The sequence below is a fragment of the Elgaria multicarinata genome, chromosome 3 (genome assembly GCF_023053635.1).
Source record: "Elgaria multicarinata webbii isolate HBS135686 ecotype San Diego chromosome 3, rElgMul1.1.pri, whole genome shotgun sequence".
Lineage (NCBI taxonomy): Eukaryota > Metazoa > Chordata > Lepidosauria > Squamata > Anguidae > Elgaria > Elgaria multicarinata.
The window spans coordinates 100,667,279-100,683,724 of NC_086173.1; the positions used below are offsets into that span (position 1 = coordinate 100,667,279).

General features: G+C 41.8%; 2 protein-coding genes across 2 annotated transcripts; both read right to left on the reverse strand.

The window, feature by feature from the left end:
• Nucleotides 1-3,246: 3,246 nt before the first annotated feature.
• On the reverse strand, nt 3,247-4,143 carry LOC134395420 (taste receptor type 2 member 9-like). Its single transcript, XM_063121581.1, has one exon. It carries the CDS (start codon nt 4,141-4,143, stop codon nt 3,247-3,249), a length of 897 nt encoding a protein of 298 aa, XP_062977651.1.
• A 9,136-nt stretch (nt 4,144-13,279) lies between these two features.
• On the reverse strand, nt 13,280-14,176 carry LOC134395421 (taste receptor type 2 member 1-like). The gene has a single exon (XM_063121582.1). The coding sequence runs from the start codon at nt 14,174-14,176 to the stop codon at nt 13,280-13,282; it is 897 nt and encodes a 298-aa protein (XP_062977652.1).
• Between the last annotated feature and the right edge of the window lie 2,270 nt (nt 14,177-16,446).

Genomic DNA, 16,446 nt, shown 5'->3' on the forward strand with positions numbered 1-16,446 from the left:
TTTTCACGACTGCCCCCAGACCTTTAACATTGAGCGTTGATACTTTAATGTTCTTATTCATATTTACCCTTTTGATTTTCCTTCCGATCCCATGTGCTCTGCAACTCATAAACATACACAACAATAAACAAATTAAACCCTGAACCCCCTTCAACTCCCTCCCTCCCACCCTATTAATCCCCCCAACCCGCCTCCCCCCACTACCTTCCCCCCTCATATCCCCGTGAGTCTATTACTCCGGCCACTATCTAACTTAGGGGAGGGGGGGAGGCGGGGCCCCGCCCTGGCGGCAAGATCTCTATACTTAACTACTTAACATATTATTATCTCATAAGCCATTCCCCATTTTACCCCGTCCCAGATGCCCCGGCTTTGGCTCCATTCCCAACTCCAGCTCCAAGACTTGCATCTTTAAGTAACCCCAAACTCTTCAGCAACTCCTTGCCCTGCTCCAAAGAGGTTACTCTGTGTTGGCCCCCAGCATAAGAAAACTTTAGAAAAACAGGGTAACCCCAAGAATATCTCACTGTATTTCTTGTTAGTGTTTCAGTTATTTGCTTGACGCTGTGTCTCCATTGGAGAGTTTGCTGACAAAGATCGTTGTAAACTTGCACTGCTTTGCCTTTATATTTAATCATAACCATAGACCTCAATTTCTTCATCACTTGCTCTTTTTTGTAGTAACTGCCAAATCTCACAAGAATGTCTCTGGTTGATCCTCTATAATTTGCTCCTCCCACTCGATGGATCCTTTCAATATCACAGTCTTTTATATCCAAATCTGGCATCATATCATTGAACCACTTCAAAACTGATTTTCTCAACTCCTCTGCTGGTTCTTCAACAAATTGTTTAATTCGTACATTACAGCGACGGTCCTGATCCTGAAGCTGGATCAACTTTAATTCTTGATCTTGAAATCTCACCTCACAACTTCTTTCAAAGACATCCAGTTTTTTCACAAGTGCTTTTACTTCCACATCCATCTTTTTTATATCTCTGTCATTCTGCGTGATCTTATCTGCAAGCACCCCCATCCTTGTTGCCGCGTTGGCTTCATAATCATCCATCTTCTTATTCAAAGCTGCAGTGCTTTCCAGAATCAGCTTCTTCAATTCTTCCAATACAGTTGAAATTGGCACCGTGCCAGACCCCTCCGCCATCTCAACAGATCCATTGCTCCCAATTCCGTCACTTTGTGAATCTTTTTCTACAGATACTTTCTCAAGACGGGCCAAATTATGATTAGAAGGATGAACTCTTTGCCAAGTAGCCTTCCCCGGGTTTTTTTTTTTTTTTTTCAATTTTCTAACGTACGGCATGGATCTATTTTTAACTCTCAGTCAATGTCCCGTTTACAATCCACCGCGTCTCTCTCTTCTTACACAGTTAAACACTTTATTCTTCGATGCTTTTTTTTTTTTAAAAGGGTGAATTTACTGCCAATTAAACCTTTCTCTCAGATTAGGAGTATATAAATCACCACTTTATCAGACTAGAAGACAGGAGAGCTCTAACATTCCAAAGTTAGTTTCGCTTTCTTGCTCCCCCCTCCTTCCATCTGTTTACAGCCAGAGAACGGGCTGCTTTCCTCCTCCTTATTCTGAGTCTGCTTCCAAAAAACAGGATTTTCACCCTCTCTTAACAATCATAATCATCTTCCTTCATTTTCATTAATGACCCATGCCTTTTTAGATGAGATAATAAGCTTTTCAGATCCCCCCTTTCGGGAGCTCTCAATGAGAGACCTTACCCGTCCTTTTGCTGCTCTTGCCAGGGAACTCTGTAGCCAGTTGGAAAAGTCAATTCAACGGAGCCTGCCACACAACACGCAACACAACGGTTGTGCAGGAACTCTCCTCTGCACAGTGTGGTTATTCTGCATGGAGTGTTTCCACACACACACACACACACACACACACACAAAAAAAAACTCGTGGAGTTTGCCCACCAGTCAACACATTTCTCCACGCTGATGTAAAAACTCCACTGTGGAGTTCTAAAAATCACCATTGAGATATGTGTTGTCTGAACTGAGCCACTGTCTCCTATTTCAGTCAAAGGAAAGAAACCTTTCAGGCTTATATGCTAGCCTTTATTATGCATTTGATAACTTGCCACTCTTTTATGCAACTATACACAAATTTGATACTCTATGGGATTATTTTTGTATGGCTACATGGCACATTTTATTCTAAAATGAAATACTAGAAAAATACTGTAATATAAGATTAATCTAAAGTTAAGCAACTACAAAAGAGAGAGGATCAGCTCCAGGAAATTCCCAGTATTGTCCCAACTTTAGGTACAGATATCTAATTTGCAAAACAAAAAAGGCTAAATGAGCAATACCAAGGCTGTATCCCCAAGTATACAACATAGTATGTTTATTACATGTGGATGAGAGTTTTGTTGATAATGAAGAATCATAAGCAGGATGATTACATTATGGTGAAGTTTAGGCTGCGGCATGATTTGGTCCCATGTTAGATAGAACAAGGTGAAAGCAGAGGAGAGGGCCCATTTTAAGGGGTAACAGAGAAAGGATTCGCTAGCCAATAGCAGAAAGCAGAAAGAAGTAAAGGACAGAGTAAGCTGGGATAGCTTTTGCTAAATAAATGATTTAACAGAGTCCATAGTAATCCATAGAGTTGTAATGCATCCTTTGGTGCCATAAGCTGGCATTTCTAAGTGAAATTCGAGATGGTTACACTGGGCTAAGTGAATAATTCTGCTGCACTTAGAGAAAACATAGTCAGTCAGTGAATCAATGCCACTTGGAGAACACTCCCTTTCATTTGAATGAGCTATTGAAGACCAAAATTAGATGTGAAGTTTGACATGTAGCTTCCTCCAGCATTCTTGCTTTTTTTTTAAAAAAAATATGAAATAGCTGGCATAGAATCCTGAGCAGGACAGGGAACATGGCCTGGGGGAAGAGTTTTCACCCTTTGTCCTGTCCACGTCTCAATCAGAATCACCCCCAGCCCCCTTATGTGTGGTATTAGCAGTGGTAGGAAAGCTATCATGTGCAGAGTTTTCCTCCCTTTGTGAATAGTAGATACAGGAGGGACTGATTCCAGTCAGGACCATGGCAGGGGCAAAGGGTGAAAGCTCCCCTCCCTGCGCACCACAGCTCCAATCTGGTTCAAGTCTCCCCCACCCCATGCCAGTTGTTGAAAGAAAAATCAAGCACACAAAGGTAAAATATATGACAAATATCACATCTAGTTTGGGCCTGAGAAGTTAAGACTTTGTTCTTGTAAGCATACGGGTAGCTTCCTGGTTTAGTTTAGGGTTAACCAATATCAAGATTTTAGCCTGAGCAGGGGCGTACACAAACACCATAAATAAATAAAAGAATCTATATTTATCGGCATCTATAAGTATAGTCGCGTTCCCTGTCAGATAAAGTAAAAGGTAAAGGATCAAGAGGGAGAGCACTGTCCCAGCTGCCCTGACATGTGCTTCTGCTTGGAGGCTCCTAAAACTGGATTCTTTACTTGTCATCCGGCAGACGTGTCGGCAGAGTGAGGCAACAACCAGTATGGAGCAAAGTAAAACCACGAGAAGGGGACAGCCAGAACCAATACTTAAAAACAGCACTTTGTAAGATGTGGATAAGGGTATCAATGCCTTTGCTTGTGTCACATTTCTAATGTTGGCTGTTGTGTTGCTCTTGGATTGTATAGAACCTTGCTGGACTGTAAAAATGGAAACAATCATGGAGATGACTAGAGATCCCACGAGAAGCTGGGGTATTAGCCATGATATCCTCATCTTGCACCAAAGGAAAACGGAATGGTTGCTGTTCACTATTTTGATGCAATAAAAGACACAGAGCAATGCAGTGAGCCAAAATCTGCAGAATACGGCAAAGTTCGAGACGCCATTGAGTATTTGCACTAAAATGCAGTTCCTGGTGTGGGTTAAGAATTTACAGAGGAAATACATAGCCGTTGAAATTGTGCTGATACAATTCGATATCCCAATACTCAGAAGCAGTTGATTACTGGAAGTGAGTCTCTTGCTTTTAGCCCATTCAGTAATCTTCATTGTAACTATGAAGCCATTGGAGATGAGCCCACAGAGGGCCAAGTCAGCTACAGCTACCAGAAAGGCAATTATCTGGAGAGAAGACATATCTCCTGATCATCTGCAGATCCTGCTATACAGGTGGGCTTCACTCTCCCAACCAAAGTTGTTGGGCTGAGATGGAAAGTGCAGGTAGAAGATCTGAGATGTACTTTTTAGTACATTGGGAATTATGCAAATGAGTAGGGCTCTCATGTAACCTATTTCCACAACACTTCTGTCTGGAACAATGGTGCTGATACAGGCTTTTTATAACTACCTGACTCATGACTTTCTGTAAATCAGGGATGGTGCTCTGTTTTGGTGGCTATGGGGATAAGAAAGTTTGACACAGAAACCCCAGATGTCACTCTCCAGTGAAGAATGGCAGGAGTTGGAGATGAAACCTCTAGAAAGGGATAACTAAAAACTTTCTGCAGGGCTTGCTAGGGCAGTTTACCTTCCCTGTTGATTGCTAGTTGCTCACCTCTCTATCATGTTCTTGGACTATGGCTCCAACAGACTGACAGACATCCATTTACAAACACACCTGTATGCAGAGAGAGAGAGAGATTTCTTCTTTAAAATGCGATGCACAATTGTACAAAACAGCATCCAAACCCAGCATGGGATAACCATGATAGTGGAGTTAGCTCAGAGATCCATTTGAACACATTCTTGTACTTTGCTAAGTTTTACTGGGAACATTTCTACAGCCTACTTGAACTGTGCATTTCACGTGCTTTACTTAAATCAACTTCAGCTCTGCATAGTGTCCCACATTATTAGGAACATAGGAAGCCGTTTTGTACTGAGTCAGGTCATGGGTCCGTCTAGCCCAGTATTGTCAACACTGATCTCTCCAGGGTTTCAGGCAGGGGTTTTTCTAGCCCTACGTGGAGGAGTCAGGTGCTCTACCACTGAGCCACAGTCCCTCCCCTAATGTATAGCATAGAACAAGATTTTAATACTGAGTACTTCCAGATGGAGGGCTCCTAGTGCTAACAATTAGTAGGCATTGTGCAGCTATCTGTCTTTTTCTCTTGAACGTTTCTTCTGCAGTAAGAAAGAAGACTGGAGAAGCAGCAGGAAGACACAAAGGGAATGACTGGAAGACAGCACTCTGAATCCCACATGAAATTCCGTGAATGAGGCAGGGCAAATAGCATGAGAAACGCTTCATCTGGAAGTGGACTTTGTCAAGCAGTTTGATTTCTTCTGTTTAGTTAAGCCAAAGGATCTGACTGATTATATCTCTTCTGAATAAAGATTTGACTGTGCTTGATGTTGCAGTTGCCATACCAAAGATCTTGATTTTTGAATTGTAGCTTTTAGTCAACAAACACAATCCAATCTCTTACACACAGAGAGACATTAGTCCTACTATGTTCAATGTAGGTTTCTTTTAGATAAGTGTCCATGTTTGTGGCCTTAATTGATATGTTTATCCATCAAATTATGATAGATTTTTGTTTCTTTAGTATCTAAAAAGACACCAGATTTGTTTATGGAAAGGGAAATGCAAAAAGATGCTTCCCTGATGAAGCACTGTGAAAATGATACCCATTCTCCATTTGCATTGCTGTGATTGCAGCTGGAGGTTAAATAGGACAGTACCTTTCGTTAGATCCTTGAAAAGCCTCATTCTTGCATTGGCTGGGTGCCTCATTTGGCACTTGGCATGTGGATAGCAAATTCATACAGGGCAGGGACAAAAGATTAAAACATTTAAGATTTTTGTGCTTTGAGTGCATGGGAAATGCAGGGTACTCAGAAGGACAGCTGAGGTGCCTATTATAATAATAAAGTGTTAAGTTCTGTTTAAGTACCAACGGCTATTTTATTTATTTATTACTTATTTATTTATTACATTTCTATACCGCCCAATAGCCGGAGCTCTCTGGGCGGTTCACAAAAATTAAAAACATTCGAAGTATAAAACAACAGTATAAAACCATAATATAAAATACAATATAAAAGCTCAACCAGATAAAAACAGCAGCAATGCAGAATTACAAATTTAAAACACCGAGTGTTTGCTGCTACCTCAATAGCCTTTCTGTGTTTTTGTATTCTATGTTTTGAGGTAAACAATCAAATAGTTCCCAAACAGTCTAACTGGTGCAGCCATAACATGATTTGTTAAAGGAATGCCTTTGGGAACCATCTCCATTAACCTACTGTGCATTCTGAGCACATCTTTTGGAAAATATTTTGCTAACGGGCGGGTGTAGAAGTGATATGGCACTGCTCAGGTTGCTGGTGGTAGAGGAGGGAACTTCCTATTGATTCTAGGTTGCTGTGTCACAAATCAATCTGCAACAAGTTCAGTCACAATGTTATGATGTACCAAAATCCCATTTTCAATGAACACAACTGACAATAAGACCTCATGGCATATGAATATCAATGAAAGAGACAGTCCTAAGAAACTATGACTTACATCCTGTTCTGCTTGTAGTGTGAGTGGGTAGGGAGGCAGGTTACAGAATATGAGCTTCAGAAACTTAATATTATCTTAGGGTTGTGGGTAGCATAAGGGAACAATAGGTGTATATCTATCTATCTCTTCAGGGGATCTGTTGGTGAACACACTGAAGGAAAGAAAACCCTTCTGGGATATGTATCTGTAATTTATGTCTCTCCAATTCTGTTCAGAAAAGAAAGGGGTTAGTTTAAGAGGGTGATGGCAAAGACTGAACTATCACTGAGAACATAAGGACAACACTGTTGAATCAGTTTTCTTTGTCAAATAGCAGCCAACCAAAATCTGCTACGGGCCTACAAGCAGAGCACAAAATTGACAGCATGCTGAGACTATTTATTTCCATGAAGGCTCCATGCAGATATTATGGTGAATAACAGGCAGTGATAGACCTGCCCCTTCCTGGCTTCCAGAAGGAGAGCAGATGGCTTTGGCAGTGGAGCAGTCATGGTAAATTCCCTCACAGAGGGTGAGGCTGTGGTGGAGATAAGTCCAGGGTCCTTACAGAAGGGGAGACGGGACTGAAAGGATTCCTTGTGGGAATCCCTGCTCAGGCAATAACACCATTGTCCACAAGAACCTGTAAAAAAATGTTTTCTTGCTGCTCTTTTTGTGGGCTGTTGTGGTATCCAGAAGAAAGTTGCACCATAAGTGGAGTGGAAGCTGCAGCAGATGCCTTTATGAACTGTGCACAGTGGATCATACACTATCTTTCTACAGAAGCAGGCTCCGAAAGTCAGCAGCCAGTTGAACAAGCAGATGTCTAAATAGTTGAGAAGCAAACTGGCTGTGCAGATACATATCCTTCGGCCTCAGGATCACTGGATAGATCTTGCCTTCATATTCTGGTACAAGTTCCACCCCCACACCCCCAGCATACAAGCAAGTTTTTGGTGCTTATTTGATCTATTGAAATGAGTGGCACCAGCACCCAGCCACTTGCAAGAACTTACAACAGAGGACAAAACATGGCTCCTGATCTTCATGCTCTTTGACACCTTGCCAAAGTTGTTGAGTGGAGATGGAAAGCAGAACTTCAGGATTTAAAAAGAAAGCAAAAAAACTATTAGGCCCCAAGCATCAAACCATTCAAATTCAACAGGACTCTCCAGTTACTTCTTTCCACATTACTGACAATGACTGGGGTGTGTTTATCCTAGAATACTGCAATGAAACACCAACCAGGCAGCCAAATCAGAAATTAATATCAGCATAAGAAATTATAATGTAGGAAAATAGTGGATTACCAGCACTGTCAAGTAGAGATGAAAAGTGGAGGTGGGGGGCGGGGGGCGGCGTTGGAATATTATTATTGTGGGAGGAAGAGAACATAAAGCCATGGAAATGAACAGAGATCTCTTGTTATGAATTTCCATAAGAATCCTTTCTAGAGCGATGTCACTAACTACACAAATGTTCTACATTGCCATCGTTTTTCAAGTTACAGTTTAATTTTGGGATTTATTTGATGAGAGTAAGGCCAAAGCAGTGCAATTTAAAGGATTCCGTGTTTAGAGGGTGCAAAAGCTGCAGTAGTATTTATTTTTATAGAGTTGAAAAAATGCTGTGAGTTTCCATGCACAACACCTTATCCTAGCGTTAGTCTTCATAGCTTGTATCCATTAAGCATGTTAGTCCTCTAGGTTCCCTTTTGGGCCCGTGGGCACATTTGAAGATTTGAGCACAACCATGAAAATGCTGCCATGGGTGGGCAGGGCTAGTCGCAAATGACCAGTAACCTACCCAGAGGCATTCATGGCAAATTAAGATGGCGGCAGCCAGAGGCTCACATGTCGCTTTGGAGCAATCCCAGCTGCCAGTAAGACATTTTTAAAATAAAAATTGGGTGGAGTAGAGTAACTTAGTGAGGACCAAGGAAGGTGTCTGGGGTCATCACATTGAAGCCCTATTTGACTGATGTAGAAAACTGCACAAACTCCGCTGTCTGTTTTTTCCTGCTATTAGTAGCATATATGTCTTGCTGCTGTTGCTGAACATCTGTGCCTCCATCCTGTGCACAGCACCTGGATCTTTAGTTTCCTATGTTCATGTAGATAGTGGGGGTTCGGATCTCATATTTTCATGGTATGTGTATGCATCTGTCGCATAATGTATTAATGCTACACACTATGTTGGAAGAGGGGCAGTTCTGAAGTATGTCACACACACCCTCGTTATGTAACGTTTGCTGTTCTTTGGATTAGACTGTAAAGGTTACTTCTGGACAGCGCAAAGTATTAGAAGGCATTATGCAGCTATGTCATCTTTTCTTAACACAGGATAAAATCCTCCTTAGAGTAGACTCATTGAAATGAACAGACTAAGTTAAGTTTCATTCATTTCAGTGGAACTACTCCATGGTAAGAAAAAAGATGGAAGAAGTAGTAGGAAAACACAGGAGAATTACAATGGATGTCATCTAGATAACCCTATAAAATTCCATGAATAAGGCTGGGGAATTGCACAATAGAGGCCTCAGCTGGAAGCACCCTAAATGTCCTTTTGCTTGAACTCCTCAATTATAAGTAAACTTGCATTTACCTATAGCAGGCTATGCCATGCTTAAAAAAATTTCTTTTTTGGCATTGGCAGTGTTCTTTCTTCTTAGTTCTTTGGAAATTGAAGTACTATAAGAAGAAATTGCGGGATTTTGAAAAATTTAAAGTTAAGTCACAGTTGAGTAAAGAGATCATAGGTGTGCGTAAGGGGTGTGCCTGGTGTGCCCAGGCACACCCTAATATATCAAGCAATAAGCACCAAATTGAGGGGGTCTTTGAGTAGGGATCCAGAGGGGGTTCCGGGCACAGCAGGAACAACATTCTGGCTGCACTCCGGCTGCTCCGCCATTGTGCAGAAAAACCGCTGCCTCCAAGAAAGCGCTGCTGCTCCCAACAGCAGGAGCAGAATGGAATCACTCTGCTGGGAGCCGCACTTCAAAGAGGCCAGGAGGAGGGCTCTGAAGGCTAATATTGCCTTGTAAGCCCCTCCTCCAGCCAGTGTCAGCACAATGCCCCAACAACGCTGGGGCTTGAAGAGCGTCTCCTCATCCTCCCCCCCTCCCAACTGCAACAGCCTTCCCATGGTCAGGCAAGCCAAACACAGAGCAGGGCATCAGTGTCTACAGTGTTTAATAAATAAATGAATACAAATAATATCCTTTATGACTGGGTATTCAAATAAGTGTTCACCTTTAAAAATTATTCCTTGGGTGCAAACCCCAATGAAATATGTTGCACACGCCTATGAAAGAGATACACAATTTTAATTGTTTTTAAAGATATATACAACTGTAAATGTGACACACCCAATTTAGCCTATTCTCTGTCTGATTTAGAAATGTTGGATAGATCTAAAGATTTGCCACCAGGCTCCCTGTCCCTCCTGATTTTTTTTTTTTTTTAAGCGCTTGTAATTATCATTTTTATTTAAACTGGGAGGCTGGCATGCTGCAAAGTGACGCACCGGTCTATAGCCCCACCTTTATTTCCCAGAATGCCTCTGGGGCCCCAAGTGGCATTCTTGGCCAAATTATTTGTCTCTCTGAGCCTTGTCAGTTTGCACAGAAAACTGTGTTTTTGTGTTTTAGAGCTCAGACCCTCACCTCTGCCTTGTACTTGGTTCAGATCCCCCCTTCTCTGACGTCAGATACAGCACTTCTTAGGAGGGGGGATTGGAGATATGCCCCCACCTCACAGCAACAGCTTTACAATAGAACTATTGAAATGAGTCACACCAGCACCCAGCCACTTGCAAGAACCCACAACAGAGGACAAAACATGGCTCCTGGTCTTCAAGCTCTTTGACCACAGCTCCCTCACTTTTTAAAAAAAAGTGAACAAAATTGGCACAGTGATAGCTCTTCAGGAGGGCTTTCAGCATGCCAAATTTGAATCAGATTGGTTGATCCATTTCTTTTTTATGATTTTTTAAATTCCTCCCCCATTAAAACCTTTTCCTGGTAGTCCACAAGTGCGAAGGATTGATCTTCCATTCCTTTGATCATGCGAAGCTGTGCATCTTCAAGTTCATAAACTACAGAGCTGCTGGTTCCTTTACTCAAGAGTAAATCCCATTGATTGTGTTGTTTGGCTTCTTGCTAGAGTTCAGGTATTTTGACATGAGGCTAATAGGCTGCACTATGCCCTTAGGCGGTACTCAGCTCTCGGTCTGCCGTACTGCTCTGAGCCGATTCCCACTGAAGAAGATCTGGCTGCTGTGCTGCTCAGCTCCCCCATAACTCATGCTGCAAAGGTATGAGCCAGTTGGTGCAAGTGAGCATTGGCTGCAGCACTTGCAACTCTAATAAATCCCAAAACTCCCCATTCTCCCATGTGCTGGCTGTGTGTATTTCCACATGTCAGCATCCAACTTGCATTAATGCAGGATCTAGAACTGGCATGTACAATTCATCAACTTGACAACATCCATGTTCATCTTTTAAAATAGTGAGTATAAAGCCCTTATGGCTATGAACAGACATGAATATATGTGGGAAATGCTTCCTGAAATCTCAGTAGCCAGAGGAAGAGCTGAATGGGATTTTGTTTTGAACACATTTAACCATGTTGTCCTTAATAGCAATAGGAGTGATTATGAGCTTTTCTCATTGCCTATGTGTGACTGTTCGGGTTTGTTCTCAGCGCTCTTCCTTATATTTGGCCAAGACCACCTCTTAACCATGGTGGCTGAGCATGGATATTTGAGAGAAGAGTACTCTGTGTTTTGATTATACCATCCTTGCCCTCTTTTGCTGATTCACTACTTGTTAAATGAGATTTCTTATTGGAGAAAGCAGCAGACTATCCAGCAGATGGTGCTGGTAAATCACTAGCTCAGTAGACAACACGTTAGTCAACAACGCAGTGTGAAAACTCCACTCAACGGTTGAGTTTTAGGAGGTACTCCCCACACAACCAGTTCTAACTCCATCGTTGTATGATTGTGGGCTACCATGGAGTTGAGGAAGATCCATCATGACATTTGATTGACAGTTCCTCTGCCCTCTCTCCTCCCCTGGTTGTCCCAATGGTATCCCATCAGCCATTGCTGCAAAAAAACAATCACGGCGGCTCTCCTAGAGTGGCACTCACACCTCTCGCTGCTCTTGCCAGGGAACTCTGTAGCCAGTGGGAAAAGTCAATTCAAAGGAGCCTGCCACACAACACGCAACACAATGGTTGTGCGTAGTTATTCTGCATGGAGTGTTTTCCAAACAAACAAAAACCTCGTTGTGTGGAGTTTGCTCACCAGTCAACTCATTTCTCCACGCTGATGTAAAAACTCCACCATGTAGTTCTAAAACCACCTTTGAGATATGTGTTGTCTGAACTGAGCCACTGTCTCCTATTTCAGTCAAAGGAAAGAAACCTTTCAGGCTTGTATACTAGCCTTTATTATGCATTTGATAACTTGCTACTATTTAAAGCAACTATACACAAATTTGAGTCTCTATGGGATTATTTTTGTATGGCTACATGGCACATTTTATTCTAAAATGAAATACTAGAAAAATAGTGTAATATAAGATTAATCTAAACTTAAGCAACTACAAAAGAGAGAGGATCAGCTCCAGGAAATTCCCAGTATTGTCCCAACTTAAGGTACAGCTATCTTATCTGCAAAACAAAAAAGGCTAAATGAGCAATACCAAGGCTGCATCCCCAAGTATACAACATAGTATGTTTATTACATGTGGATGAGAGTTTTGTTGATAATGAAGAACCATATGCAGGAGGATTACATACATTATGGTGAAATTTAGGCTGCAGCATGATTTGGTCCCATGTTAGACAGATAGAACAAGGTGAAAGCAGAGGAGAGGGCCCATTTTAAGGGGTAACAGAGAACGGATTAGCTAGCCAATAGCAGAAAGCAGAGAAAAGTCAAGGTCAGAGTAAGCTGGGATAGCTTTTGCTAAATAAATGATTTAACAGAGTCCATAGTAATCCATAGAGTTGTAATGACGATTCAAGTATTCCGTCTGTATCTAGTTTTTGGATTTGTAAATTGCAGTCTCTGTGTTTAGAAGCAATTTGTAGAAATCATAACATCCTGGCCTAAAGTCCTAAGTTGCGAGCTTTCATCAACCACAGTTTTTTCTCCAGTACTCTTTGTTATCTGTGCATCAATTCAGAGATTGCATCCTTTGGTGTCGTAAGATGGCATTGCTAAGTGAAATTCGAGATGGTTACACTAGGCTGTGAATAGTTCTGCTGCACTTAAAGAAATCATAGTCAGTCAGTGAATCAATGCCACTTGGAGAACGCTCCCTTTCATGTGAACAAGCTATTGAAGACCAAATTAGATGTGACGTCTGACATGTTGTTTTCCCCGTCATTCTTGTGTTTTATAAAAAAAATGAAATAACTGGCATAGAATCCTGAGCTGGACAGGGAACATGGCCTGGGGGAAGAGTTTTCACCCTTTGTTCCTTCCACGTCTCAATCAGAATCACCCCCCGCCCCCTTATGTGTGGTATTAGCAGTGGTAGGAAAGCTATCATGTGCAGAGTTTTCTTCCCTTTGTGAATAGTAGATACAGGAGGGACTGATTCCAATCAGGACCATGGCAAGGGCAAAGGGTGAAAGCTCCACTCCCTGTGCACCACAGCTCCAATCCGGTTCAAGTCCCCCCACCCCATGCCAGTTATCGAAAAAGAAATATCAAGCACACAACAGTAAAGTATATGACAAATACCTCATCTAGTTTGGGCCTGAGAACTCAAGACTTTGTTCTTGTAAGCATACGGGTAGCTTCCTGGTTTAGTTTAGGGTTAACCAATATCAAGATGGTAGCCTGAGCAGGGGCGTACACCAACAACACAAATACATAAATGAATCGATTTTTATCGGTATATATAAGCACAGCCACGTTCTCTGTTAGATAAAGTAAAAGGTAAAGGATCAAGAGGGAGAGCACTGTCCCAGCTGCCCTGACATGAGCTTCTGTTTGGAAGTTCCTAAAACTGGATTCTTTACTTGTCATCCGGCAGACGTGTCGGCACAGCGAGGCAACAACCAGTATGGAGCAAAGTAAAACCACGAGAAGGGGACAGCCAGAATAAATACTTAAAACCAGCTGTTGGGATGAAGTGTAAAAGGATATCAATGTCCTTGCTTGTGTCACATTTCTAATGTTGGCTGTTGTGTTGCTCTTGGATTGTATAGAAGTTTGCCGGATGGAAAAAATGGAAACAATCATGGAGATGACTAGAGATCCCACGAGAAGCTGGGGCATTAGCCATGATATCCTCATCTTGCACCAAAGGAAAAGTGAATTGTTGCTGTTCACTATCTTGATGCAATAAAAGACACAGAGCAATGCAGTGAGCCAAAATCTGGAGAATACGGCAAAGGCTGCGATGCCATTGATTATTTGCACTAAAATGCAGTTCCTGGTGTCGGTTAAGAATTCACAGAGGAAATACACAGCCATTAAAATTGTGCTGATGAAATTCGATATCCCAATACTCAGAAGCAGATGATTACTGGAAGTGAGTCTCTTGCTTTTAGCCCATTCAGTAATCTTCATTGTAACTATGAAGCCATTGGAGATGAGCCCACAGAGGGCCAAGTCAGCCACAGCTACCAGAAAGGCAATTATCTGGAGAGAAGACATATCTCCAAATCATCTGCAGATCCTGCTATACAGGTGGGCTTCACTCTTCCAACCAAAGTTGTTGGGCTGAGATGGAAAGTGCAGGTAGAAGATCTGAGATGTACTTTTTAGTACATTGTGAATTATGCTAATGAACTATGCATCATGCTATGCAAATGAGTAGGGCTCTCATGTAACCTATTTCCATAACACTTCTGTCTGGAACAATGGTGTTGATACAGACTTTGAATAAGTACCTGACTCATGACTTTCTGTAAATCAGGGATGTTGTTCTGTTTTGGTGGCTATGGGAAGAAGAAAGTTTGACACAGAAACCCCAGATGTCACTCTCCAGTGAAGAATGGCAGAAGTTGGAGATGTAACCTCTAGAAAGGGATAACTAAAAGCTTTCTGCAGTGCTTGCTGGGGCAGTTTACCTTCCCTGTTGATTGCTAGTTGCTCACCTCTCTATCATGGTCTTGGACTATGGCTCCAACAGATAGACACACATCCATTTACACACACACACTTCTGTATGCAGAGAGAGAGAGAGAGACATTTCTTCTATAAAAAGTGATGCACAATTGTACTAAACAGCATCCAAACCCAGCATGGGACAACCGTGATAGTGGAGTTAGCTCAGAGATCCATTTGAACACATTCTTCTACTTTGCTAAGTTTTACTGGGGGTGGGGATCTACACTACTGCTTTTAAAGCGCTTTAAAGCACCTTGAAAATGTTTTGAAAACTGTATATGCAGTGTGTCCTGGGCCCCAACAGTTGTCAAACCTGTTATAAAGCTCTTTAAAGCAGTAGTGTAGATCCTGCCTGGGAACATTTCTACAGCCTACTTGAACTGTGCATTTCACGTGCTTTACTTAAATCAACTTCAGCTCTGCATAGTGTCCCACAGTATTAGGAACATAGGAAGCTGTTTTGTACTGAGTCAGGTCATGGGTCCATCTAGCCCAGTATTGTCAACACTGATCTCTCCAGGGTTTCAGGCAGGGGTTTTTCTAGCCCTACGTGGAGGAGTCAGGTGCTCTACCACAGAGCCACAGCCCCTCCCCTAATGTAGCATAGAACAAGATTTTAATACTGAGTACTTCCAGATGGAGGGCTCCTAGCGCTAACAATTAGTAGGCATTGTGCAACTATCTGTCTTTTTCTCTTGAACATTTCTTCTGCAGTAAGGAAAAAGACTGGAGAAGCAGCGGGAAGACACAAAGGGCAATGACTGGAAGACAGCACTCTAAATCCCACATGAAATTCCGTGAAAGAGGCAGGGCACATAGCATGAGAAACGCTTCATCTGGAACAGACTGTGTCAAGCAGTTTGATTTCTTCTGTTTAGTTAAGCCAAAGGACCTAATTGATTATATCTCTTCTGAATAAAGATTTGACTGTGCTCAACGTTGCAGTTGCCGTACCAAAGATCTTGATTTTTGAATTGTAGCTTTTAGTCAACAGACACTTACAATCCAATCTTACACACAGAGAGACAGAGAGACTACTATGTTCAATGTAGGTTTCTTTTAGATAAGTGTCCATATGTTTGTGGCCTTAGTTGATATGTTTATCCATCAAATAGTCACCTCAATAGCCTTTCTGTGTTTTTGTATTCTGTGTTTTGAGGTGAACAATCAAAGAGTAGTTCCAGAACAGTTTAAGGAATGCCTTTGAGAACCATCTCCATTACCGTACTGTGCATTCTGAGCACATCTTTTGGAAATTATTTTGCTAACAAGTGGGTGTAGAAGTGATATGCCACTGCTCAGGTTGCTGGGCTATCTGGTGGTAGAGGAGGGAATTTCCTATTGATTCTAGGTTGCTATGTCACAAATAAATCTGCAACAAGTTCAGTCACCATGTTATGATGTACCTAAATCCCATCTTGCAATGAACACAAGTCACAATAAGACCTCATGGCATATGAATATAAATGAAAGAGAGAGTCCTAAGAAACTATGACTTACATCCTGTTCTGCTTGTAATGTGAGTGGGTAGGCAGGCAGGTTATAGAAATATACACACTCTGGGAGTAGAATATGAGCCTCAGAAACTTAATATTATCTTAAGGTTGTGGGTAGCATAAAGGAGCAACAGGTATATATTGTTGGGATATGATGGTCTAATATTTACAACCTTATTTTAGTTATTGCCAGACTGGGCTTCTGGCCAATAACCTTATAACAGAGTTTTGCAGCGGTTTCCAGCAAAGTCAGCACAGACACAGATTAAGACTGAGACTTTCAGTAGGTTTAAAGAAACCTTTACTGGCATATAAAAA